We start from the raw sequence: 27,551 nt of genomic DNA on the forward strand, positions 1-27,551 counted from the left end.
ATGAATAGTCGCCTGCAGGAGATCCGGGAGCGGCAGAAGCTCCGGCGGCAGCTCTTGGCGCAGCAGGTAGCGGGCGGCGGCGAGGCGGGACCGGCTGGGCCGGGCCGGGTCGGGTCCCGACCCGCCTTGCGGGCGCTCGAGCGCCTAGGCCCCGCCCTTTCCCCGCGGCGAGGGGGCAGCGGGCGCGCGCCGCCTCAGGTGCAACCGTTCCGCTTAACGGCGGCGGGGTGAGGGGGTGGAGACTTTGTGGTGGCCTCTCGTCGGTAACGGGAGAGCGCGGTGGTGCTGCCGGTGGCCGGCGGGGGACAGGGGAAGCGGGTTGCCGCTCGGTTTGGCCCCGCAGCCTCGGTGGTTGCTGGGCGGGGGCCTCCAGCCCACCTGCAGCTGGGCCCAGCTGGTGGGAGGGTGGGTCGAGTTCAGAGAGTGGCCGTTGGGCTGACTGATTGCAGCTGTGTGGGGGTTTTTAATCGGTGGCAGCTGTGGTTTAAGCCTGCCTTGCCCGTTGTTCAGTTAGGAGCTGAGAACGCGGACAGCATCGGCGCCGTGCTGAACAGCAAAGATGACCAGCGGGAGATTGCCGAAACCAGAGAAACATGCCGGTCAGTGTGCGGCTTCTGTTAGAAATTAGGGGGGGTTAATAGTAATACAGGCCTTTGAAATAGGATGAGATTGTGTTCAAATCTTGCTGGTTATTTAAAAACATACAAATCAGTGGAAGAAAATGCTTCAATTACTCAAATCTGAACTTTGAATAAGGTGAGTAGGGTTTAGTCATTTGCTTCTAAGAGAAGCTTGGAAATTGAGGTTAGCTTTTGCTTTCGATGTTAAAAAGCTACTGTGGAGCAAAACTGAGGTGAAAGTATGCCATCTGTGTTGTCCTCGAGTCCTCATACTTTTGTGAAGAGCAGTTGCAGGACAGTTTAGTTTAAAAGTTCTCATGGAGCAATAGACAAGTCTAGGGCAGAGTAACTAGTGATTATTAATTTTCACATGTAACAGTAATTTTCTTGTGTGAGCAGGCTTAACTTTGTAAATGCACTGCTTTGTTTAAAATAAACTGTACCTTTTAGAACAGAAAAATGAGGAAGCGAGGTATGTTTTCAGGAGTCCTGTGCTTAAGTTGTGCTGGTCTCAAATATGCTGAGAGGAACAACTTCTCATATACAAAGTTTCAAAATCATTTCAAACTTGTAACAGAAACATGTAGTGGAGGCAGATTATGAGAGATTTCTGAAATGTTCTGTCTTGAGAAACTGTTTTATGTGAGGATTTTTTTGGCATGTTTATAGGGCTGCTTATGATACTTCTGCACCAAATGCAAAACGCAAATACCCAGATGAGGGAGAAGCTGATGAGGAAGAGATTGAAGAATATAAGGTACTAAAGAAAGGAAAAAGTTACTTTTTCTCTGGTGTTCACGTGTCTCTGAGGGACTTACATGCACGCACACATATTTTGTAAATAAAAATAAATATGATGTGTATAGATACTTTAAATATGTCTCCCTCAGTGGCATCTCCCTTGATGTCTTCTACTGCAAAGATCTAAGAGAGGGGCCATTGACACTTAGGGGTTCTCTTCAGATACGGCTTTGGTGCATTGCACTCTGCACTCACAGAACCCAATGTTTGGAGGCTTAATTTAGTGCTGCTCCTAGGAGGAGGTAGGCTTAGATGGTAGTGCCCACAGGGAATGGCAGTGTGCCGTGGCTGGCTGTCTTGTGTGGGAAGAAGTGGTAAGATGTGTGTGCGCTTGGGTACGCAAAAAAAAAAAAATCTTGTCCAGAATTTCTTTGTGTCAGAAGAAAAGCTTGTGTTTAGCAAGAGGCACAGGCCATTGGATGAGATACAGGGAGGTTGAGGGTGCCTGTTAAGTGCAAAGGAATGCAATTCTGGATGAATGGAACAAATAAGGGATTCTAAGGATGGAATGGAAGGGAAGTAAGAGGCTTGTTTTGGGGTATGCTTTAAGTATCCAAAATATCCAGGAAAAGTTCAGTTTAAAAAAAAACAAACAAAACCACACAAACAAAAAACCAAACCAAAATGCCTCCATGGTCACTGGAGAATGGATAGTTGTCAGACTCTCACGCCCTTCATTTTTCAGTGCTCATCCAAGAGCATTAGCCAAGATGAGTGGTAAAGAAAGGCACAATTGTGATCCAGCTGTCTTTCTGATGTGCTTTGTGATCTTGTTGCAGCATATATCTTTATTCTCTTTTTTTCTTCCTTGTCCTAATAATGTTGCTTCTGTTGTTAAGTAGCATCAAGGTCAGTGCATTTATGAAATCATGCAGTGTCTGCTGTTCTCTTGGATGCTAAAAATAGTAATTTCTGAAATACGAGGCCTTGGTAGTGTTACATTTGTGTTCAGGTTTATAAATCTTTCTGTAATAATGTCTTATTTTACTTCTATCTTACTAAACCAAAAAGTTAACGTATGCCAGGGTGTTTTTTGATGACTAATTTTTAAAGTCTATCTGTAAGCGGACAGACACTCTTTTTAACATGCAAAGCGTTAGTCTGTACCTCTTGTTTAGCAAGCCAGTTAAGTCACCATCTCAAAGAATAGATTTACAGAGTACATACACTCTTTGTGAAGTGGGGTTTTTATGTTCACTTTAGTCATCAGTTCATATCAGTTTATTTTAACCACATACTTGGTGAAAGAGTAAACAACAGTTTTTTTTTTTTTTTTTTTTTCTGTGAAACATATGTGGATAAGTCACTTCAATTGGCAAAGCATATAAATCTTCTTATTAAGACTTTCTTCATTCGCATGGCGAAGACTTACCCTGAGGTGGGCTGTAACCACTTGCAAGTGGCCAGGGTCTTGCTATATTTTTGAAATTGAAGAATATTTCAATAGTACTAGCTCGGTCCAACTTCAGTTGAGCGGATGAATACATTTAAGAGATTTAAACCCTGAAGTGGAACATCTATGGTGGAGTCATCCGCTTTTTTCTGCGGGCACTGCTAATTCCCTGTTGGCAAGGAGATAAGAACCTCGTAAAATCCCAACTGTATTTATGTAACTTTTGTCATTAGTACTTTGAACTTGTTTAAATTGAGTCTTGCAATGTGAACTGATACAAAAATTTGGATTCTTATGGTATCAAGCCCTATTGGATTGTGTTCAGTACTCTGTAGACAAAAGTAATAATAGGCTTAACTATTAGTGCTACAGACAAATATTGCTAGTTTGTCAGTTTTGATAGGAAGATTAGAGGTAAGTATTTTTGATGTAAAGCGACTTGTATGTCACCCTGACTTGCAGTGTTGGGTTCTATGTGATGGTATCAGTTAATTCTCCTGAAGCGGTTTAAAATTTTTGTGCCCTGACTTCAGGTTTGGTAGAAATGAATGTGTCTTCAAATCTCAACTGCTCTAGCTGGAGCCTGAATACCTACCTGTAATTGCTGGTGAAGATGGGTTACTGTGGGAATGTTGTTACTGCAGTGCAATGTGATGGCACAAGGTCTACAGGAGCAGAGTGTGTGGATGTGGGCATGAAGCCTTTAAACAAATGTAGTTGGGTATTTTAGAGGATTTCTGACAGTTTCTAGTGTTCCAAATTGGAAGTGAAGTGAGCTAATGAAACCTAAATGCCTTACGCTGATGTTTTGAGAGTAAGCTGAACAGTGACAAGTGACTTTTTCATTATATGGGGGAAGTGTGAGAGCATCTTTTGAGATGAAAGATAAAGTATGTTAATCTCGCAGCCATTTAGGAACATCTGATGCAAAAAAAAGGCAATGTTTTTATTTTTTGGCTTGGGGGTTTTGTTTTGGATGGCTTTTTTTTGTTTGTGTGGTTTTTTTTTTTTTAGAAAAGTGTAAATTTATAGTGATGGTTCTTAATAAGCATCAGGCTGTTATGAAAATAAAGGGCAGCAAGGCTGCTTGTTAAACTTCCCAATGGCAGTTTGACTTCTGTCTTGGAGCCTGACTCTGCATTGTAAATCATAGAGGTGGGAGATAAGGGAAGAGATGCATTATTGGCAAAAATGAATAACGGTTATTTTAAGGTCAGAACGTTGAATTGTGGTTCTAAAGAACTTCTACAATACTCTTGGTTTTGTGGAACTGTAACACTTGTACTAGGGTTGGTTGAGCTCCCTGGTCTGTATCTGGAAGTGACAGATAATGGGACTAGACTATCTGCTGCCATTCCCCGGCTTTTCAGTGCCTTGAGAGTTGTGATTGATGCTCCGCCTCTCCCCTTCCCCAGGAGAAACTCAATTGTTTGAACCTGTATAAATGTCTGGTATCAACAGTATTTTGTGGCAAAAAGTTCTGGAGTTTTAACATTTAACATTGTTTGAAGTACAAAAATACCTGTGGTTCAAATTTGCTATCTGCCAGCCTAATTTGATACAGTCCAGTTTTACTTTGTTTCTACAATTAGTGGCCTGCAACCTTGGAATGCTTCCATGCCACTGTTCTGGAGGCTGAGAAAAATCTTACTTGGTTAAATCATTATAATTGCTTAATGTATCTCTAGTCACTTGAAAAAAAAATTATATGCTTGAATATTGTGGGTAGTTCTTCTTTCCCCAACTCAGCAACAATATACCAGATTTGGTAAACAAGGATGATTAATGTACAAGAACCTAGTATCTTGTATTGTTGTGAATCTCATTCTGTCCTTTTTTCTTTGAAAGTTGTTGATGTGGGATTTTTGTTTGCGGCCACAAGACTTTATTTTTTTTTTTTTTTTTGAAGTCACTTATGTAGGCATAAAGAAAACTGGGATGACTCGGAAGTAGGTATCTAACAAGTGCTTATTATCCGAAGGCTAAGATTTAGAGGTAAATGGAAGAGGGGAAACAGGTGTAAGCTTATGATGGCATAAGCAGTTCTTAGTAAAACTCAAGCTTTCGATTCTTTTCTTTTTTTTTTTTTTTTTTTCCCCCTGAATAAAGCTTGCTGCTTGTCTGCTGTTCATTCCTTTTCCCTGTAAACACCATTACTGTTTCTGATTGAACAAAGGACAAAAAAAGATTGTATCTCTGTGAGTTTTTCACCTAAATAATGGGGAGGGGGAATCTGTGACCTATTAATCACAGCAGGAATTTCAGAAGTTCAAAGCTCCAATTTGGAATGAACACAGGGCTTATTTTAAGATTTCAACAGCTAGAGAGGTCAAAATAGGGAGAATGTTTAATTTTTCATTCTGCATTCAGACAGCTTATGTAGCATAGGTTAAACGCAGCAGTATTATTGCAGAGAAGAGGCTTTTTTTTTTTTTGACTGAAGATGTGTGTTGCGCAGGACAAGTTGAGTTCTTTTCTATGAGAAATCTGGTTCTCCATCTTTCCTTTTATTTCTGTGTGTTAAAATGTCAGGTTTTTTAATATTTCAGTCCTGAGACTGCTTTTCTCCTTACATGAAGCACTATATTAACTGATTAAGTTTTATGTTGTAATCAGTGATGTGCGAAAGATCATATGCATCCTACTAAAATGTGGTAGAACATTTTATTTAGTGGTTCTTCAGTTTTATATATATATTATATATACTGGATTATTTCAGGATCAATGGGGAAAACAGAAAGTGACATGAAGAAGCAAGACTGTTTGTTTGTTGCTGTTCTGAGTTCTATGTTGGATGTTGGCAGTATGTCAGTGTGACAGATCTCTGAATTTCAGAATGCTGATGAACAAACAGTTGGTGACACACTAACTAGAGGAAAAAAAATTGCAATACAACTCCTGTTTTTTGTAAATTTTGAGACTATAAAATGGGAATTTTAAAGTTACTTTTAAGGACAGTCCAAATGAAATAGTGGATTGTATCGTGTGCTGTTTCTGCAAAGTGTGGACTTTAACAGATTTATATGGAGAAGATGGTTTCATCTGCTGGGGTTGAAACATAAGACATGATTGAGTGGATATAAAAGTGCAAAGGTTCTACTACAGAAAGACTTCAACAAAATAACAAAATGTATCATTTACCTTAGTCTAAGGAGTGAAATTTGTGGGGAACAGAAATGAAGTTGTACACCTTATAAAGCACTGCCTACAGTGTCAGGGTCCAGAAATGAAGGGGTTTGTACTTTATTCTTCTTTCAGAGGCCTTTTCCAGTAACTCTCCTTATTAATGAGAGAGGAAGACCTTGGGGGTGGGGGGGAATATTCCCCTCCCCTGCCCCCTCCAAAACTGGAGTTGGAACCATTCATGATCTGCTGTTTTAGGAGACTTCTCTTCATAGACAGCCAACTGCTTTCCTTAAGAAGCAGAATGATAGTGAGGAAACAATGTAATCTTGCATATTTGTAATATATGCTTTATTTCTAAGGATGAAGTAGAGCTGCAGCAAGATGAAGAGAACCTGCCCTATGAAGAAGAGATTTACAAAGATTCCAGTACCTTTCTTAAGGTGAGCTGCTTCTGCAATTAGAAGTCAAGTCAAAGTTGGCATGGTTGTGTTGAAGTATTTCTGCAATTGATGGTATTTGAAATGCAGCTTTAAAGGCTGAAATAATTGACTGGAATTCACAAGTATGGAAGCTTCCTGTGAAAGGTATGACTGTAACTAGTGTTTACATTGATATGACTAAAGATCTAGGTCAACTTACAATGAGCCATAGTAATGGTGGGCCTGATTTGGAACTGAAAACACAATGGTGGTCTTGAATAGCATGGCTTATAAAGGCATGTTGAAAAGAAAAAATCGGTTACTTTCTCATGTATTAGACTAACACATGTAAAGCATGTGTGTGTCCAGTTATCTCCCTCTTGTTCTGACTGAACTCCCTTTTGTTCTCCAGGGTACTCAGAGCTTAAATCCACACAACGATTACTGCCAACACTTTGTGGATACAGGACACAGACCTCAGAACTTCATCAGAGACGTTGGTATGTCATAGTCAGTAAATGTTTGAAGATAACTCATTTTATTCAATAGCACTTCTTTTTCTCCCCCTTCTTAATTTCTTACGGTTGCTGGGAAATGTAGATACACATATACTTCACAGTTTTGTCTCTCTGTGTGCATACATATCAATATATAAATTTATATGAATGATTTTAATTTTAATCAGGTAGGACGTGATTATTACCAAGGCTCTTTTTACTTTTAGTTTTATTTGAAAGTATTTAACTTAGATTTTTTCAAAATTAACCTGTTTCAGTTCCAGAAAGTAGATGGGTCTAGTGAGCAGATCTTGAAACCTTTGGAAGTTTGAATAACTGACAGTTCAGCTGTTTCCTGCACTGTATTGCCTCCAAGAATGCACGTAGCATGTAAAGTACGGAAAATACTTAGATTTAAGTCAGTAAGCAATATGGATAATATTTATCAGCTGAATTATGTAACTACTGATAACTTATTAGAAGGCTTAACATATTATTGAGTTTAGAAGATGTTCTTTTTTTAAGTTTACATTCATCCAGCCATCACAGAACTTGTTACTGAAATTGTAATTAGGCCTGAAATTAATCGTTCTGGAACTAAGGTACGGTCTGGTCCTGTTTCCCAGAATGGGTGCCTGGTAGTTATTTGGCTTCTAAAAAAAACAGGACACCTCTCTGCAGTGTTCTGCAACAGTTCTCAGTATTTTATCAAGTTTAAGATTGTCAGGGCAAGTGTGTTGTGTTTATATATGCTAGCCCAACGAGGTTTTGGTTGCCAATTGAGGCAGTTAGTTTGTTTCTTCTCTATATTTTGTGAATGCTTCTGTAAAACACATCTGGATGTTTAGTATGAAAAATGGGCCGTTTTGACTCAGTTACGTCTTTATCTGAAAAGCATCTGTGCTTCACAGTTATGTAGTTGAAATAGTTATATGCTATTCTTTGAAATGAGTATGAAGAAATAGCTCCTGTTATTAACCTCTGATTTCTCTGCTGCATAAAGAATTGGGAAGGGACGGACAAATTGTTATATGAGTGTTAATATGGAAATTAATGTGTCAGCAGCAGTTAGTCTAGACCCTTATTAGAGATGAGGTATGTCAAGTTGCACATTGGTTAGCATACATTTTCTATATGACCATCAAAACCCTGCTTAGGTGCTACTTTGTATTGAACGTGAACCTACAAAAAGCTGTAGGGAAGTAGTGCTTCCAGAATACCTAGTTAAATCTTTTTGAGGTTGCTCTTGGAAGAGAGGGAGAGACCTGTGGGGAAGTCATCTTGGTTGAAAATTCTTTTACATCTGTTGCTTAGTTGCTGATAACTGGCTTCCGTTTCTGCTGGTAAGGAGTATTTGACTTGCACTGGCTGGAAGCAGCACAGCAGTGGAAACCGGAACACAGTGGTGTTTTTAAGATGTTATGTATTTAAGGAAAAGAATGAAAATAACTTTTGGGTGTGTTATGCACATGTAATAAGAGATGAGGTTACATATCAACAACTTTGTTTATACCAGGACAATGCTAGGGTTGGGAGGTTCAGAAGTTTCAATTAAAATAAGGAGGGGGATGAAAGGTGGTGGGGGGGATGGGTTTGGGTGAGTTTTTCTTTTCCTCCATGGATTAGGACCATTTAAAGTTGTAAATTTAAATGAACATAAAGCTTTGTAAATAATTCCTACTAAGGTTGAACTGATACTGCTTGGGAGGTGGGAATGATACCTTTTTGGTTTGTGCTGAGCCTGCTGCTAGCAATAACAAAACCATACAGTCTGTACTTCCTTTTTTGAAGGGGGAATGTAATATACTGAGAAGTTTGCTTTTTTTTTTTGTTTGCTGCAGAAAACCTAATTAGGGTTCTGCCTTTTGCGTTCTGTATGTATGAAAGGTTTGAAAATTAACATAATAAAGCTGTCTAGGAACCCAATAAATAAATATACATGTATTCAAGTCTTCACGACTGACACCAGAGTTCCAAATCTCAATATAAGGGGTGCCTAAGGGAACCAGACACACCCTGGTTGCCACCTTAGAAGTAGTCTTCAAAGGTTAAATAAGACTATTCTGTAAATGAATGTTAATTAGACCTTAATATAAACTTATGGAAGGGGGGGATAACAAAATAACTTGATTCATTCTGGCACTTCTAGTTTAAATGAAAGATTGTTTCCTTCGGATGAAAGGAATTGTGAACTCCTGATCACTCTTGTGCCCTGGAGGAGATTAGAGCATAGACACTACATTCAGTAACGGCCATAAAATTAAGTGGGTGAAGGCAGGAGGCTTTTGTGAAGTACTGAACAAAGAAACTGCTTTGAACGCTTTGGTTTGTTCTAACAACAGTTAAAATAAGGCTAAGTATTAACACTTGGACCTGTTCAGAATACTGGACAATGCTTAACTGATACAGATTTACTCTCTAAGTAGTTGTTAACTTCATGTTTTCTTCTTCTTAGGCTTAGCAGATAGGTTTGAAGAATATCCAAAACTTAGAGAGCTCATCAGATTGAAGGATGAGCTGATATCTAAATCTAACACTCCTCCCATGTAAGTGTTCTTGTGCAAAATGCCTTTCTTCTCCAGACCTGTTTGAAGTTAGCTGTTTGCAAATCTCTATCTTTAGCACCTGCTCAGAATTTACATTTTCTATGTCTGTTTGTATATACAGATTAATCAATTGAAACTTCAGAAGAATAAAATCAGTTTTGTTTTGTTAGTTTAATCTAGATGTTTAATATAGTATACGAACTAGATTTTTTTTCCAGTGTGTGATTATTTAAAGTGTCTAAAGCTGTGGTTCTTAAGACTGAACTGTCAACTGATTGGGCTGCAGGCTTTAATTTGGGTACTAAAAGAAAATCATATGGTTGTAAATCTCATGATACCATGCAGTTTACAATAACAAGAAAAGCTTTAAAAAAATTGGCCTCTTAATATAACCTTAGTTGTTTTTGTAACAGCTCTTTTTGTATAATGTTCAGCTATTATCTTAGTATCAGTTAATCAGATGTTACTGTATTTTAAGACCAAAAAAAGTTTAGGCTGGCTGGAAGTGATTTGTCTTATTAACTTTAAATTACCTCAGAGTTTTTGCTGAATGTTAGACACGGTATAAGCATGCAGCGTGTTACTCCCAGGAATTTGAAAGTATCTGAATGTGAACCTAATGCTTTTAATATACTGTCAAATCTGTAGACAAATCTGTGCTGAGTAAAATAGCATTATTTCATGATAACTCTGAAATAGTTGTCTGAACAACTGAGATACAAGCTGCGAAACTCACCTTGCTATTTTGAAGTTGATGCATTTTGTCATTCTTAACCTTAAAGCACAAATGAGGAAAAAATAATAAACAAATGCTGCCTTCTGGTAACACCTAATACACACTTGTGGAATAATAGTATCTTCCAGACACTGTCTTAGGAAGGGGGTGGTGGTGTTCTGCTCATCAGCTTTTTTATAAGGTTAAAGGTATTGAGGGGACGGCAGTGTAATTTTTTTGATAGTGATGCAGCAGTGAGTGGCAGACAGGTGTAGACGCCAGTCATAAGAGTGTGTTTGAGTGTGTATTTAATAAAATCAACATGTGGGGGAATTATGCTTTTGTCATAGGAATAGAGAAATACATTTCTACTATATGAAAAGTAACAACATTTCCAGTATTCAGAATCTTCTGAACATAGCATATAATAAATGGTAATTCTGAAATTATGCCACTTTCCCAAAGTGAAGCAAAATAGAAGTCTCTTAGCCAGGCAGGGAGTGTTTGCTTCTTAAATGTTAATGTTTTGTCCTATATAGTCCATGGATGTACAGAAAAGTTCAGTGATTCTGTACTAGATATTGTATGGTCTGTGTGGGCATCTGTTTCCTGCTTGCTAAATTAGAATCCTAAAAGCTGTTTATTGAGAGAAAGGCTACTCTTTAAAAAAAACTAATGCAACAGCAGCCAGACTAGGTTAAGTGAGAACATGTTATGTGTTAGTGCATTTGAGCTATATGAACTACACAGCAGGTCCTAATTTGTTACATGGAAATGCTGTGTGGAGTATAATTTTCAAACCACTGTTAAAACTTGTTTAAGCAATCTGTCATCTTTTGTTTGAACAGGTACTTACAAGCAGACTTGGAAGCTTTTGATATTAGGGAACTGAAGTCTAAATTTGATGTGATTCTCCTGGAACCACCACTGGAAGAATATTACCGAGAGACAGGCATTACTGCCAATGAAAAATGCTGGACCTGGGACGACGTAAGTATTTTTCTTGCTGTGAAAAGGATTTCATATATGTATTTCAGCCAATAGTTTGAGGATTTAATTTGATATCAAAATGGTTTTAGACGTGTTTTTTAAGGAAAAATGGTATATGATTTCTGTTTTGTTTTTTAAAGAAAAGTCTAGATTCTTATAAAAACTAAGTTTTATACTGTATGCATGCCTACACTATTTGTGTTAAAAGACTTTTTTTTTTTTTTGAGGAGTTTAATGAATTAAATGTACCTTTTTCTCCTTGATCCTGGTTGAAAAGTTAAATCTAATAATAGTGTATTTTCTCCCTACCCTCAAATTCCATGAGTTTTCTTTTCTGTTTGTTTTTTTTCCATTGAAATTTAGAATATCCATTGTAACTTGAATCCATTGTTTCTTGAAATTCTCAAAGAGATTTTTAAAGTGTACTTCTTAATACGCTGGTCTTCTAGTCAAAAGAGTAGATGAGTATGCTTGAATGACGTACCTCCTTTTTCCAGAGTATTGTTTAGGTAGGAAATTTTAACAATCAAACTAATTGTAATCCTGAGAAGCCGAACAAAATAGATAAATATTACTTGTGGATCCCCCTCCCCCCCCATATTTATGTGTTCCCTTACTGTTTATTCATATCGAAGGTTTTTTTTTTTAAAGCCATGTTGATTTCTGACCCCTTTTTGGGAATAAGGAGAAATCTTAATGTGCACGGTGTGATCTTTTTTGAGACCACTGTTGCTGCTCTTGTTTTATTGTGCTGTAGAAAACATTTAGAGAATTGAGTTAGAGGAAAGGTTTTAAAGTTCTTTCTCTGGTAATGCATGTAGATGCTTGTAAAGAAGGAAACACTCAAGATGTATTGATAAATAACTCCATTCTGTACCTTTAACTTCTTGATAAAGTCAATTCTGGAAAAGCAAGGTGAGGGCTGGAGGCTGTGAAATGCTGGATGTCATCAAGCCTAACTTGATGACACAAAGCCTCCTGCCAACTTGCCCTGTCCTTCAGGATTGAACCAGAGAATTCCTTCACTTGGGCATTGAATAAAAAACTTGTAATGCTAATATCAAATAGCGATAAACTTGCTCTGCTCTATGTATCTACACTTATTAAAAAAAAAAACAATCCAAACTAAACACAACTACCCACAAAAAAACCCACAAGCAAACTAAACTGAGACAACCCCACCCTCGCAACAAAACAGACAATCTGTAATAAAGAGGAACAGCTGATTAAAAAAAGTTTGCATAACCATGGTTCAGGCATATGGGTGGGAATATGCAACTAATAAATGCCTATTATTTAGAGACCCTATTTGAAAGGTACGCAGGACTTCTACATTAGCAGCAAAGTTGTCATAGTATGTGTGGATTCGTAGATTGAAGCAGTTGTTGCTGAGATTTTTTTTCTGTGTTCTATTCAGTTCGGGGGAGGAAGATGATGGTGTTACTTTAAACTAGATGTAGTTTGTCCTTAGGCTGGAACCTGCACATGCATAACTTCAGAAGTGAATCAGGCAAGCTAAAGGATCATGAGAACAAAATAAAATTCAATCCTCCTCTAAGGAATGAATTTGAAAACAAAGGTATTCATGCCTGTGATAAGAGACTAGGTTAAGGAATAGGTAGCTTCTGTGTTAGCCATTCTGTTACATCAGGCAAAAAATGGTGCCTGGCAGCATTGCGTGGAGAAAAAACATTCCGTCCTAACAGAAAAACTGGAAGTGTTGGAGTTACATCCTCTTAGAATAGCTTCTACTGCATTATTTTTCTTCACAGTGGCACTGAATGAAGCTTGATTTGATGTGTTAGCTAGTTACAGATGAATCTTTTCAACGTGTAATGAGTAACAGATGCTTTGCCCTGAAGTTATTTCATCCTGAATGTTACTCATTTGTCACTTTTGAACCACTGTCCTGATAAATTCTTGCTGCTTCTTTCCTGAAAGTGAAAATGGAGAGGATGTCTTTCCTATATAGTAATAGGAATTAACCTGTATTTTTTTATTATGTGTCTTCACATAAGTAACTCCAGGACTGTAAAGAAACAGAGCACTATTGTTCTGTTATTAAAACTTTTTGCTACCAATGCAATGATAAAATGAAGCAGAGGCTTGGGGGGGGTGGAGGGGGGGAGGAATCATGTGGTTTGTATTAGTTTTTTAAGTCTAGAATTTTCTATTCAGATAGAATTTCTGTTAAAAAGAATAAACTGGTTATCAGCTATGTTGAAAACATGCTAAGGTAACTTCTACAACATACTTTCTGGAAAACAATTTTAAGAGGATAGAATGCTATACAGAGTACCATCTTTAATAAAAGTACTTCCTGATGGTTTTTGTGATGCTTCAATGCTTAATAAGTATTCTTCCTAATATAATTGGTGATTTATATTTAATTCAGAAACACTTTTATTACTATTATTATCATTAGATCATGAAATTGGAAATTGAAGAAATTGCAGCCCCAAGGTCATTTGTGTTTCTATGGTGCGGTTCAGGCGAGGGTCTGGATCTTGGCCGAGTGGTAAGATGATATTTTAATTCAATTTATCAGGGAAAGGCTTAAGAGTTTATTTTTATTGTAGACTTTTTCTGTATAGAATTCTCAACTGTAACTGCTGAGAGATGTTTTGTTACTGTGGTAATTTTAAGTGGATTAAATAAATTTAAGTGTATCTGGCGTTAACTATTTAGATACTGCTGTTTTCCAGATGACTCGCTATGAGTATTTATAATTCTATAGGGTCTAGAAAGCTGTACTGCTGTCTTGTTTTTGATGCATGCATGTTGCCATTAGGAGCAGGTTGCCATGTTGAGTGCATTTACAACATTATTTTTTTTTCTTAACAGTTTTCTGCCAGAAATATGCTAGTAGAAAGGTGCTACTATTTCATAAAGTGAGATAAAATTGTGTGCATAGCACTGCTTATTTTCAAAAAACACCTGGAGTTTAAGTAGGTTTGCTCATAGTGAGCTCTACAAAGTTTTACTTCCCTATAAGATCTTGACGTTTTAGAGTAGTCTTTCTGTGTGTCAGGGTAGCACTGCTTGTGTTGGGGATGGTGGAATAATAATTTCCAATTGGCTCTTGCTGTGTTGAAACATTCTGTGCTTAGTTTGAGCAGGGCTTTCTATTAAAACAACATGGCCTTTGTTAAAGGACAACATGTGGTTACTAATCTGTTTGCTTTATGTGCTTTATGTTCTGAGGTTGGTTAGAGTAGCTGTTTAGGACAGATTGATTTTAGTCATAGACATATTTGTTGTAGCTGGACTGTTCTGGAACACAGCAATAGCCAAATGAGCTTGCATCCTTAATGCCCAGTTTCCTCCCTTTCCAAGACTACACTTAAAGGAGTTAAGGATTAAAGTCATGTAAGTTTTTGGGGGTGTTTTGGGGTTGTTTGGGTTTTTTTACAGATGAAGGAAAAGCCCCAAAATGGTAGCAGCAAAGGCTTTTCACTATTTATCTTTTCGTTCATAGAATTTTAGATGTGAAAAACTGCCAGAGTGCAGGTATTGGTTGAGATGGGACCAAGGCAGCTTGTCACTATGTTGTTCAGACTGTTTTTCATTAAATTTAAATGTCACTAGGTAAAAAGTTCCATGGGGGATCTGCTCAGTGATATGTAGACAAGTTGATGTGCACTTAAGCCTCTTGTTTGGTTTTTTTGGAGGGGGCAGCTTGACAAAACATAGTACAGTCATGCTAGTAAACTTTCATTGATCTGTGACAAATTTCTTTTCCAGCTATGCTCTAAGAAAAGTCAAGTACCTAGATGAGTGTTCAGTTTAGGTTACTTAAGTTTTTGGTGTAGTGTGAACTGTTTCATCTGTCTCTATATAATATTTAGTGTCTGCGCAAATGGGGTTACAGAAGATGTGAGGACATCTGTTGGATTAAAACGAATAAGAACAATCCTGGAAAGACCAAGACTCTAGACCCTAAGGCTGTTTTCCAAAGGACCAAGGTAAAGGTTTGGCTCAATTTCTCCTCTGTTCCCATCCTGGCTCTTCATGCTAATGAAACACCTGGTGCTCCACAACAGTTGGTGACCTGCTTTCAGGAAAGCAGACACGAGGACTTCAGAGTTCTGTTCTGCAAAGTACATTATATGGAAATAAACATATTAATAGGATGAATGATGAACTTCTGTCCCTTCTTGACTTTAGTCAGTGTGAGGTATAGAAGGGTTTATCTATATTTAACACTGCTTGGTAAATTCCTGTTATAGTCCTTTCAATGTGATACTCATTTGAGCCTTGTTAAAATGCAGGTAACTGAGGAGGGTGCACAGATTGATGGAATCGGAGTGAAATCCTGAGAGGGAAAATGGAAACTGAATAGAAAATATTGCTGTACGTCGCGATGTTTTTTAATTCTGGGTTGTTTCGGTTATGGGTGAATGGTAAATAAGCAGCCTATTAGCAATACCTTTTGTGTACAGTGCAAGCTCCTTTCCAGATTAGAAAACTTGCAGACAGACCAACACCTGTTGAATGGAACTAAACTTAGCAGTAGAATTTGACTAAATTTAATGTCAAAAGAAGTCTTTGAAACTGTAGCTTATAAATGGACGTGGTCATAAAAAATAATTCTGGCTAATGGTTCTAAATAGACACGTGCAGGTATGTGCCCAGAGTGTGAACCAGATGGAGGATTGTTAGGGAGCACAGCTCAGTCAGCATCTCCGGATTTTGGAAGATGACTAATGCACAAGTGACAGAATCAGTCAGCTTGGTTTTTAAATTGAACAGTTTCTTAGGGATGTGTTGTGGAGGATGCGGATTGAAGAAGGTGCGGAGGAAAAAAAGTATTCTGATTGAAGAGACCCAAATGTATGTTATTCAAAAACTTAGAATAATGTAGGTAAGATTAATAAAGAATTGTTTTGGGTATATGTGGGTGTGACTGTGGCAGTTTTACTGAATACGCAGAGTTGGCTGACAATTTAATAATTTAAAGTGTCATTAACCTCAGGACACATTCGACATTTGTTAATCATTTGTTAGTATTAAACATCCTCAACTCTGTCTCAAACTTGCCATTTTTTAGGAGTATAAACTTTCACTTAAGATATCTCGAATCTTTGATTTGCATTTACATTAGTTTGAAGTTTGTTTGAAAGTGTGTTGTATTAGTTATAAATCTTTCTAAGTATAAATAATGTATGTTTATTGCTTATAGTATTGCAACTATGTGTAGCTCGCTCTTGAGGGAGAGGTTAAAACTAACACAGGAGGATTTGGGGGGGACTTTATGTCTTTGTTTAATGGAGGAGAATAGTTTCTGGTATTAAAGAATTTTTCTGTTTATTGAGCAAGGGTTGGGCTGAGGTCACTATTTATGATAAACATTGAAAATTGACCTAGCTTATTTTCACAAAATAAATAGTCTGTTGTGCAAGACGTATTTACCGATGATTACAACACCAAATGCTATCCTACTGTGTTTAGTTCAGGCATCTCTCTGGACAGATGCTTTATGCTGTGCCACCTGTTATAGAATCTAAGGTACTAATGAGTGACATTCTATGTATTACAAAAATAAAATGCTTTGGATAGTTCTAAAGACTAGATTTACAAGGCTTTGCTTGATGGGTAATTTGCTTAGCAGTATCCTGCCTCTTTATTCAATTAAATTTAAGGTCTAAAACCCCTGTAGCTTGGATACAGTTGACCAACTGCATAGATTTGATAGGTCACCTATTCTGCCTTTCATATTATTCGCTAAACTCTTAAAACTCATGCCAAAAATCTGGACGTGATTATGTACTCTTGTCTGCAACATTTTTTAGAGCCATCTGGTGGTGCTTAGTGAATCAGTGTTTTATGATACTGGGGAACATTGCTCATCTGAGCTTAGTATTCCCAGAAACAGAACTCTGAAATGAGTATGTAGAACCCTCTTTTCATCCTGTACCAATTGTGGTGATTCCTCAGTCACAGAGTCTACATACTAGTCACTTAAATTGATCTACAGTGTTTTAGAGGAAAGGAAAGCAATGCATATTATAGTTAAAGAACATTTTTAGTGCTGATGGAGTTGACTGAGAGTGCATTGACAGCTTGATAGTGGTTTTACTTTTCTGATGCAGTGATATCTTTTAGAAAGGAATCTGAGGGTGAAGGCTGCCTTTATAACAGAGGTACAATATGAAAAAGTACATCTTATTTTCGCTGACTGGCTGTTTTGTGACTGAAAACTTTGGAAATCAATTTGTATGAAGAAAGTTGGGATCAGAATGCTGATAAAAGTATTAATTGTAATTAATAACTACTCCCTTACTCTTGCCATCACATTGTGCTCTCTTCCTTTGTGATGATTTCTCAGCATTTCCAACTTCAAGCTCTGACTTTGCTGTAATTGAAGAAGTCCAGATATCTTATTTCAGCCTCTAGTTTAGTTTTACCATTTGCAAGCCAGACAGCTTACACTGCTCTCTGCTTTGTTTTCAAAATGCTCTTTTGGTAGCTCCAGCTTGTTCTGTTGTCCTAGTGCATGCTACAGACTTTTCTCTGTATGAGAGTGGGATCTGCTCTGCCTAGAATTTCCTTTTCTCTCCACTGTACTCAAACCATGGTCCTGCAGCAATATGTGACAGCTACTCTCCTGTGTGCGTAGGAGCACTGCCTCATGGGCATTAAAGGAACTGTGCGTCGCAGTACAGATGGTGACTTCATCCATGCTAATGTTGATATTGACCTAATCATCACAGAAGAGCCTGAAATTGGAAACATAGAAAAACCTGTAGAGATTTTTCATATAATTGAGCATTTCTGCCTTGGACGACGACGTCTTCATCTTTTTGGAAGGGACAGTACAATTCGACCAGGTAACTGTTATGTTTATTTTTGTCAAATAGATACATTGTAATTTACTTTAATAACTGTCCTCCATAATCTAAGGCCAGTTGACAGGTTCTGATAGAAGCTGAGACGATAACGGCTAATCCTAATACGTGATTCTTCTGCCAGGACTTGCATCAGCTGAATAACTATGTATTTCTGCATATAACCCCATTTCCCCCACCATGGGATTATGATACCACAGAAAGCCAGATAAGCTTTTTTGTGACTTTTCTGTAGTGGAAATCTAGTCAGGAGTGAGAAAATCTACGGGATGGAGAAATTTCCCAGGTTTCCTACCCTCCCATTTGGATAACTAACCAGCCTAATGTTCAGCAGCTGAGGGATTGTTGGCATCAACTTGACAGTTCTCCCAACACTGTGACAGTAGCAAAGTGATTAGTGCTATAGTTAATGTTCTCCCCCTCGTGATCAAATAGCAGAAAATTGTGCTAGAACTAAAGATCTCGCATGCGTGTTTTCTAGCCAGAATGTCTATCTTGGGGTTAATCCTCAGCCTGTGTTCCAGGAGTATCATGTACAACCCTACTAAGTGATATTACAGTTGGATTATAATTACTATTATTACATTTGGGAGCAAGAGCAAGTAACAAATCCAGTTTAACACTGTTTACTGTTAAGTGTTGGTTTATAAATATTCATTTTAGAAGTAAATACTTGCTCAAACAGTAAGGCCTTTAACACGTTTGTTTTCTCCACGTTATCTTGATTTGAAGATAAATGCTGACATTATTCAGTATTCTGCTGGAATACTGAAATGTATAATTTCTGTCTGTTTTGGTTCATATTCTGAACATTTCCTTTCTGTTAAACTTTAATTTTTGGACATAATACTGAAGTGAACACCACACTAGCTCGAAAAACTGGAATGTCTGTATCATGTGCAAGACAGAGTAGCAGAATTCTCTGCTTGTAAAATTTATCAATGACCTTAAAGAGGTTTCCAGACACGTGTCATAGGTCAGACAATAGATCTCAAGGAGATACTTTTTTGGTTCATGTGAAGATCCGTCTGCCACAAAACAGTGTTGCTTGGAAAGTTTATGACAACTATCTTCTTTTTTCTGAAGGTTTTTTTTTTTAACCAATGTTTTTGACTGTTCATGTGTTTAATTCATCAGTGAGTATAACGAAATTCAGTTGAGATTTCTTTTTTCTCCATGTGCCCTGTGTTTACGCTTCTCGGAAGCATGTTTTCTTTCTCTAAATTGATTTTAAATCCCTGTGAGCTTAGTGCTGGTCCTGTTGCCAGGATCTGAAGACCCAGTGTCTTACACTGGATGCTGCATCTGGCATGATAAAAAAAAATCTGTAGAAATATATGGATCAGATTGAAGGTAGCTGCGTTTTTTGTTTTGATAGTTGGGCCTTTCAATTTATCATGCATGAGTGATGAAGGACTTTCTCTGCAGGAGAATACAGACAAGAATAAAATCTGTTTTAACACCATCTTAAAAGACTTTTATATCCATTGTCAGTGACATTTCTGCCCCAAAGCCTAATGTGAAATACAATTCAACAGTCCCGTTTCTTTCAATTACCAATGACTGCCTGAATTGACAGACTTTGTACCTCACGTTATGGATAGTGTAGCAATACTTCGCATACTGCTGGATAATGTGGGTGCTGGTCTCTGCACAATTTACGGTAACAGCATGTCTTCAAAAATCAGTGTGTGGGTGAGTGAGAGGTGCAGGGGCTATAGCTGTACTTGCTTTAGGTTTGTTTAGCAGTTTTGTGTAACACTGTTTTCCCCTGAACAGAGAATAATTGTTTGGATGACCGGAGAAGGGGATGCAAGTCCATCTATGGCCTGGATTGCTGCATGTGAATGCCAATACTTCTGATATAAAAAAAAAAATTGCTTATTTTTTATTGGAATAAGATGTATATCAGTATATAAATTACCCTAATCAATTTCAAGGTGGTGTTTCTCTCTTGATCCTATGACTGAAGTAGTGATTATTGGCCATTCCTATTCTTTGACTGGCCTTTGGCTTGAATTTTAATGATAATGTCAGTCTTAATTCTCTTGGTTATGTGTGTGTGTGTGTGTAGGGAGGCTGTTTTGGTTTGTAGAAGGACATTGTCAGGTATTACTTCAGTGCTGTTGTAGGTGAATTCTTATACGTTAAGACGTATATATTCATGTATCACAGGGTCATGTTAGTCTGATTTAACTGTTGTGTTTTTTAAATTTGGTGGTTGCTCTGGAATTGCAGTGTATACTTTAAATCCTATAGTCATCACAGATCCTCACTTTTAAATGGGCAGGTAGCAAGGTGAATGTTATGTATGTTCCCAGGGTAAAGAGAACAGTGTTAAAGAACTGGTTCCAGAGGGGCTGGAGGGGGAAAGGGGGAAGTTCAGTGTGAATGTTCCCATAGACATGTATAATTAAGAAGAAAAAAAAAAAAAAGCAGCCCTTAAAATATCAAACTAAAATATTAACTTTTCAACAACTCTGGCTTTCCCAGAGGTGACTTTTTGATTCCTTTCAATACAGGTGATGTGTAGATAAGTGTCTGTCCCTGTCATTTGACTGTTCATTTTATAGGAAAAAGACAATAATGGCCTTGAAGCACGAAGTTTCTTCTTGCTTTTGTTGACTCTGGTTTTGTTCCCTAGGCTGGCTGACTGTAGGACCCACCCTCACAAACAGCAACTTCAATGCAGAAACGTATTCTTCATACTTCACAGCTCCAAATTCCCACCTGACCGGCTGTACTGAAGAGATTGAGAGACTTCGGCCTAAGTCACCACCACCCAAGTCCAAGTCTGACCGGGGTGGTGGTGCTCCAAGGGGAGGAGGAAGAGGAGGGACTTCAGCAGGCCGAGGAGAAAGGGGCAGAGAAAGGAACAGAACTAACTTTCGGGGTGAGAGGGGTGGCTTCAGAGGAGGACGTGGGGGTACCCATAGAGGAGGCTTCCCCACCCGCTGATGACTGTTGGGTAATCGCTTCTTCCCCCGGTTATATGCCTCACCTCTGAATCTTTTTCTTAGTCTTGTTTTTGTTAAAGTGAATTATTCTGGGAACTCAAAATACATGACTTTTTAAATTGTTTTTGGTGCAAGCAGTTACAGATAGTCTGCCTTCCAGTGACCAGCCTGTCACATCACCTCACCTGGCAGCACTAAACTCAGCCTCCTGACAGCTTCTATTTGTCAAAGCAGAGAGCACCATCTCTTCAAACCATGGATACGACTGGTGAGGATACTTGCTCTTCCCTTATGAAACTTGTAAGTTGTGGGCTTTATTAACTCTCAGTTTCTCCACAACATGGATTCCTCTTCCTTCTTCAGAGGTTCAGGTTTGGACTGACTTGGATTAACATGATGGAGTGGGCATGAAATGCAGTTCTGAATTGCATGACCATAGCAGGCTTACTCTCTTATTCATGGAAGAAAAAGTGCTGTGTCTATATTGACACCTATTTTAACTTCTCTGAAACAAAGGAGCAAATTGAATAAATAGAATTCTATTTTTTCTTATTTGGTTTAAATTTCCCAAATTATTCCTGGGAATAGGGAACAAGTTTCTTTTTCATTTGTGGTGTATATGCACTCACTTTTCATGTCTGTAGTGGGGAGGGTGGCAATTCTGTGCAGTTGTGTGTTGTGCTTCACGGAAAGCAAGTTGTGCGTTTATACATGGTCCAGAACTTCTACATAGGTCTGGATTGCTTCTTGAGTAGGCATTTTCACCCAGCATCTGCTCATAATAGCCTTGTTCTTTGGTAGGGAAAACCAGTTTTATTGCAGAGCAATTGCAATGTAAGTAGTAGAAAGACCTCGTTGGAGGTCATATTGCAAATGTGAGGCGGTGTTGTAAGAGCAAGCACTTCCTGAAACTAATCACCTGGATAATGAGGGCACAGTAATCCAACTGAGTGTTCGGCTTTGCCTGTGGAGGTTACGTGCATTGGAAGACGACTCTTGGTGATCCACTCCAGAGAGCAGTGTGAAAAGAAAGCGATTCACTGTGGTATGTACAGTACTTGATAGACTGAACAAACGTGGCTGTTGAAGTCTCAAAGTCTTAAGTGTTGGAAAATTGGCTTTTAAGTCTTATAATGTTTCTCTATTGAAGCCTAGCTTTTAAATAATTGTCCTGTAAAGTAGTGGATTATTAAACTTGTTTATCAAAGCTAATGTTGAAATATTTTTCTTAATATTTTGTGGGGTTTGGAATTACTCAGTTTTACTCTGGTTTCTTCCCTACTATTGTAAAAGAGCATGCAGTAACTGTTCTTTTGGGGCATGAAAGCTTAGCACAGAAATTTTTAGGGCCTGGTCAACTTCGTGGCCTTGGTAGGATGCTTGCTAACGGACTGCTACAGTGCAAATGACTTGCCCACTGTTTACATTCTGTTTCTTCCTGTGTTACATTTGCACATCTGAAGAGTGACTGGATTTCGGGAGGGGGTGTTTTAAGGGTTGTGCTCATTTGACCGTCAGTGACGTCTGCCAAAGACTACTTGGAACAGCATTTAATAAAAGTGATGGGCCACAGTAAGAAAACTTTTTCCTGATTTTGCCCTAATCATGTTCTTACTCGAAAAGTAAATACCGGAGACACTTAACCTTAGGAAGGTTGTTTGTGCCAGTGACAAATCTTCTTTTTCTTTTCTTCTCAGTAAGTAGAAAATGTTAATTCCCATTTCCCCTTTTTAATTATATGTCCATAGCTGAAAGTTCAATGCGTCGCTACTCTTAATATGGAAGGTTAGGCTACATGGAAGAGAAGCCTCAAAAATAACCAGTTGAGATATGCATCTGTACCAGTTCGCAGAAATTGGGGTGCTGCTCAAGACTTCAGTGACTTAGGAAATTATTACATGTGGTCTTGTAAAAAAAAAAAAAAAAAAAAAAAAAAAAAAAAAAAAAAAATCCTACCAAATAAATCCCTCTTGAGAGTGCAGTTAGGTTCCTTTTTTTCTCCCTCAAAGCTGAAATAGCTGAAGTAGTGTAAGGAAAAAAAGAATACTGCTCCAGAGAGAGTGTTAGATTAGATCTGTGTGGATGGGCCAGCTTCACAGGGAAGTATAATATACATGTTGTTAATAAGCGACTGACCGTACTTTTTTAACTGAGGTTAATGGACAAGGAAACAGAACTTTCTCCGTGTCCTCTATGAAGAAAGATACCTGCTGGTCGTAATCTGAAGGTGGTGTTTCAACAGTGATAGATTGCCTGTAAAGGTAAGACAGTAGTGCATGGGTGCGTGCACCCAAAGGCTTGGTGTTGTGTGGTTGTGGAAATGACACTTAGAAAATACTGTAGTAAGACACTGTTCACCCCCACCCCTCCACCCCCCCCAATTATATAGTAAAAACATCTGGTCATCTTTTTAATCACTGTTGATTTGGACCATATCTAAAGTGGTGTTTAGACATTAAAAGCTTTTAATTTCATTACTGCTTGTCAGTTAATTTCTCAGTTGTAATGTTTTAACAGAAGGAAGAGTATAATGCTTATAATCAGTGAACTGATGAGTATTTCATTTACCACAAGTAAATGAATATTTATTTGAGCATGCTGTCCTTGAAGATAAAAAGCTTAACAAGTTTCTTCCTTTCCAATTTTATTAAATGCATAATGCCACCAATCTGATTTGGAATGCCTGCCTAGATCTTGTTATGTCTTTGCATTCTAGAAGAGGTTTTTGCGGTACTTTGACTGTCTTACACCCTGTATGAATTAAGTGAGGGATTTGACAGTTACACTGATAAGATACTCAGGATGTCTTGGCATTTAGTTTCAAAGGGATTTTAAGACATTGGTCAACGTAAATCATTGTGTGTAAATCCAGCCATCAGGCTGAGAATTCTTTCTGCTTTCTGACACTGCTGGTTATAGGAAGTTGGTTGAAAGGCTGTTATGTGCTGTGTGTGTAGGTTAGTGGGCAATGCTTTCGGGGTTTTGAGGTTCCTCCCCAGCGCAGTGTTGCGAACACAGGTTCATTCCGTATGTTTGCAGATACAGGATGCTTTCTTCAGTGGAGTGGAATTTAGGCTGCAAACTAAAGAACAATTTTGATCTGAAAATGGAAGTTAAATGCCATTAAGTTAAGGGATTAATTTTGGAATACTCAGATATTTTAAAATCCTTGGCAGGAGATGGAAATATCCAGAATGCATTCTGGAAAAGAATAAATGAACGCTTCAAGCCCATTACACTGAAAACATCTAAAAATTCTTGTTTCTTGAACATGTCTTTTTAAGGATACATTGAGTAACTGAAAGTGATTGATAATGAGACCCACTGTTTCTGTATATAGTAGAAAAAAATGATTTCTCCTTCCAAAATTGGTAACGTTGGTGACAAGTCCATTGTTGTAGTAGAAATCGCCCAGTGCAATGGGATGAAGGTCAACTTAGTAATGTGGAGGAAAGCTTAATAATCCTTTTTTTAATAGGGTCATTCTCATGGATGAAAAAGCAAGCAATAGGTAAGTTCTGTGGTGAAACATGAAGTAAGTTTAATTATTACAGCAATTAAAAACAAAAAAGGGGGGGAGAAGCCTAACTACTCTAGACTAGTCAACTACTGTTGACTATTACAGCCCTGCTGTTTATGCTGGAGACAAGAACTGCACTTATAATACATCTGTGTGACAACTGTTATGATTACTGTAAGAGCTGCTGTGTCAATGTGTGTCTACATCTTGGTGCTAGTTTAGCCATTATGATACATAGGAAAAATTAACTGTGTGAAAGGCTGGATCTCTGATGAATTAGCCATGCAAGTATGAAGAGCTTTGTCTTACAACAACTTCATTCTGAATAGCATCTCTATGCCTGAAATCCTGCTTTCTGTAGGCTTTGCACAGGTAAGGGACGTGGATGCTTTGCATTAGAATTCTAGGTGTAAAACAGGTTGCCCTAAAGCAGCTGGTCAGTGGTGCTTGCATGGCCGGAACTGACCAAGCAGAAGATGCCCATGGTTGCAGTGTAGACGTGATCTTCTGGCCATTGGCAAACTCCATGGAATAACAGAAGGAAATGGGTTCTGAGTAAGCCTTACTATGGGAGAACAGCTGCATCTTCCCATTTCCTGACTCAGCTGGTAAGTGATTTTTCTAAAACAGTTTGCTTGTGAGGCTGTTTTGGCACATTGGGGACCTAGTTCGAGCAAGTTGTCTTACCGTAACTGGGGGTGATGCTAACAGTGGAAACACACTGAAAACTCTAACACCAGATAAGCTTGCTGTCGTTAAAGTCAGAGTAGAAGGTGGCCTATGGTGGTCTTTACTTTACCTATAGTGGTGGATGCATGGCATTGTTTATGCTGTGTAAGAATTATTGTTGCTAATTTAACTTTGCCATGCTGCCTGGCTTCTGAAGTCAGCATAACAAACTTTTTATGTTGTCTTGCTGTGCTTCTAAGTAAAGGCAGGAGGAAGAGTTGCATGAACCCTTTCCATTGTTGCCTTAAACACCACCCTCTAGTGACCTGGGGTACTAGTTTTAGGTGCTACTGATTAAGAGGTGTTGGATACCTTGAAAAAAAAACAACCTTGGAGGACTTAGTATATGGAAGAATAAACACACACGATTATAATTAATAATTGCTTATTTCTTTGCACATAGAGTTGCTGGTGTCATTTGACAAAGTACACTGATTTGGAATGGCAACAAATACTTTTTACAGGGTAATTAAAAAGTGCTTGTCTTGGCAGCTGAATTCAGTCCAAGGATCCTTTTGTAATATAGCCACTTACTTTAAGAGCACTCAGTCAATGCACAAGGATACAACTGTTTTGATAAGCTTTCAAACCAGAAATACGCATCTTGACTGCTTGTCTAGGATATTAAAGTGATTAACACTAGGTATTGACACTAACACGTTTAAAGGCACTTTTGGGTTTTTTTGAGGCCCAACTCTTACTTACCCTTACTTTTTAAAGTTTTTTTTGCTTTCTTTGAAACACTGATTTTTGTAGCAATAACTTTTCAAGTTTGGAAAAGTGCAAACCTCACGTGCAGAGGCATTGGTCCTAAAGATACAAACAGACTGAAGTATCTGAGGTAAACAGCTCTTCCAAAAGACTCTGGCTTTCTAAATTCTACCTTAAATATTGATAATAGTGGAGGCTTATTTTTCAATGTGGTGACCGTTTGCATAAATCGGTCACGTGAGGGGAGGTCACTGTAATAAAACTGGTATTAAACAAGAGGTTTTCTTTTTATAGCACCACAAATAACCTTTGGTTAATGTGTCAACTGTCTTACAGTTGACCTGCCACTGAAATTTTGAGGGACTGAAGTTGTATTGGGAATATTCCAGTTAGCAAGTATACTAAATAAAACCTAACATCTTCCATTTTGAAAATGTAATTAAATACTATGCTAAAAGTTAATTGTTGCCTTTAAGACTAGAGAATTGTACCATAATTGAATGGCATTATCTGCCAAACTTACTTACCAAAAGGATTGTTTAATCACTGTTCTTGGACTGTGGTCCATTTTTGTTAAACTTACTTACTCAAGTCCAGTTATAAGCTGAGGCATTTTTGTTTCCTTGGTAACCCTGCACGTGGAAGGTTACCCAGAGCTGTTCTGTAAAAAGTAATGCTTGGCCCTGCCAGGAAAAAAGAATTACTCTGTAGAAATAGCTTTACATAAAGGACTTGATGTACTCATTGAACTAGATGATTACTGCAAATCTGATTCAACTGTATGTCCTCACTTAGAAAAAGCAATGTTTTGTATTTTTTTCCTCTTCTGTATAGATTTTTAGCATCTTTCCTGGCTCTTGTACACCTTATGATTAGCAAAAGGAATAATTAAAGAGGTTTCTAAATTATATTTTCATAAATGCATACCATATGCTCTTAAGCGTTGACAGTTTGAAATCTGGCAATTCACTTGGATAAAGAGTCAGGACTCCCAGAAGATTAATACCTGAGGGCAGAACTTCCTATTCTACAGCTTAATAAGTAAGCTAAATACTTAGTGAGAGGTTGTGTGACATGAAACTGTACAAGAAGAGCACAGAAAAGGCTCACTAAAAAGCACACCAGAATGCCTGGGTATAGTGGAGCTGTGGGCAGCCTTCAGGCACCAATGACTGTCCCTCTTGCAAAATCAAAAAGAACCTGACAACTTATACTTGAGTTTCCTTAACTGAGCAGCTGGCAGATCTCTTTGTGAACACAGCATAAGAAATCCACGTAAGAAGCTCCTCCATAAATACTCTTGTCTTCTACTAGGAACTGTCGGAAAAGCATCTCTGGCTGTTCCCGTTGTTTCACTATGATCAGCTGAAAAGATGAGACAGGTTTTTAGGATACAATCATACTAAATGGCAGTACAGTTTTCCTGTATCTATTACTGTATACTGGGGGGTGGGGGCAGGAACCCCCAAACTAATAGATCTCCACATTTCAGTAGCTGCATTTACGAACACAGGGGAGAGAGAGAGTGGTGTTAATTAAGGCTTGCAGAATAAAATTGTAACGCTTAGACTTGACTACCTCTGAAAATCGCTTGATTAAGAATTAAGCACCTTTTGAGATGCTTGTGCCTACAACGCATGCTGGAACTCACTGATGTAATGGAAAATTCCTGATGTGTA

The 27,551-nt window shown here is 38.2% G+C and overlaps 2 protein-coding genes across 2 annotated transcripts in view; one reads left to right on the top strand and one right to left on the bottom strand.

The window, feature by feature from the left end:
• On the top strand, window positions 1-22,119 carry METTL14 (methyltransferase 14, N6-adenosine-methyltransferase non-catalytic subunit; the record flags this gene model as incomplete). Its single annotated transcript, XM_082482005.1, has 11 exons — window positions 1-66; window positions 511-599; window positions 1,290-1,377; window positions 6,300-6,380; window positions 6,772-6,859; window positions 9,312-9,402; window positions 10,966-11,107; window positions 13,533-13,625; window positions 14,956-15,072; window positions 17,727-17,937; window positions 20,600-22,119. 11 exons carry the CDS (start codon window positions 1-3, stop codon window positions 20,911-20,913), a joined length of 1,380 nt encoding a protein of 459 aa, XP_082338131.1. The 3' UTR covers window positions 20,914-22,119.
• A 3,410-nt stretch (window positions 22,120-25,529) lies between these two features.
• The window catches only part of SEC24D (SEC24 homolog D, COPII coat complex component), a gene marked incomplete at its 5' end in the record, with an annotated part of 52,256 nt that continues 50,234 nt past the window's right edge, over window positions 25,530-27,551 (bottom strand). The window contains one exon of the mRNA XM_082482006.1: window positions 25,530-27,237. Within this exon, the coding sequence (XP_082338132.1) occupies window positions 27,097-27,237 (141 nt within the window). The 3' untranslated portion in view covers window positions 25,530-27,096. The remainder of the gene's footprint in view (window positions 27,238-27,551) is intronic.

The sequence above is a fragment of the Vanellus vanellus genome (genome assembly GCF_965231255.1).
Source record: "Vanellus vanellus genome assembly, chromosome: 4".
In the NCBI taxonomy this organism is placed as follows: domain Eukaryota; kingdom Metazoa; phylum Chordata; class Aves; order Charadriiformes; family Charadriidae; genus Vanellus; species Vanellus vanellus.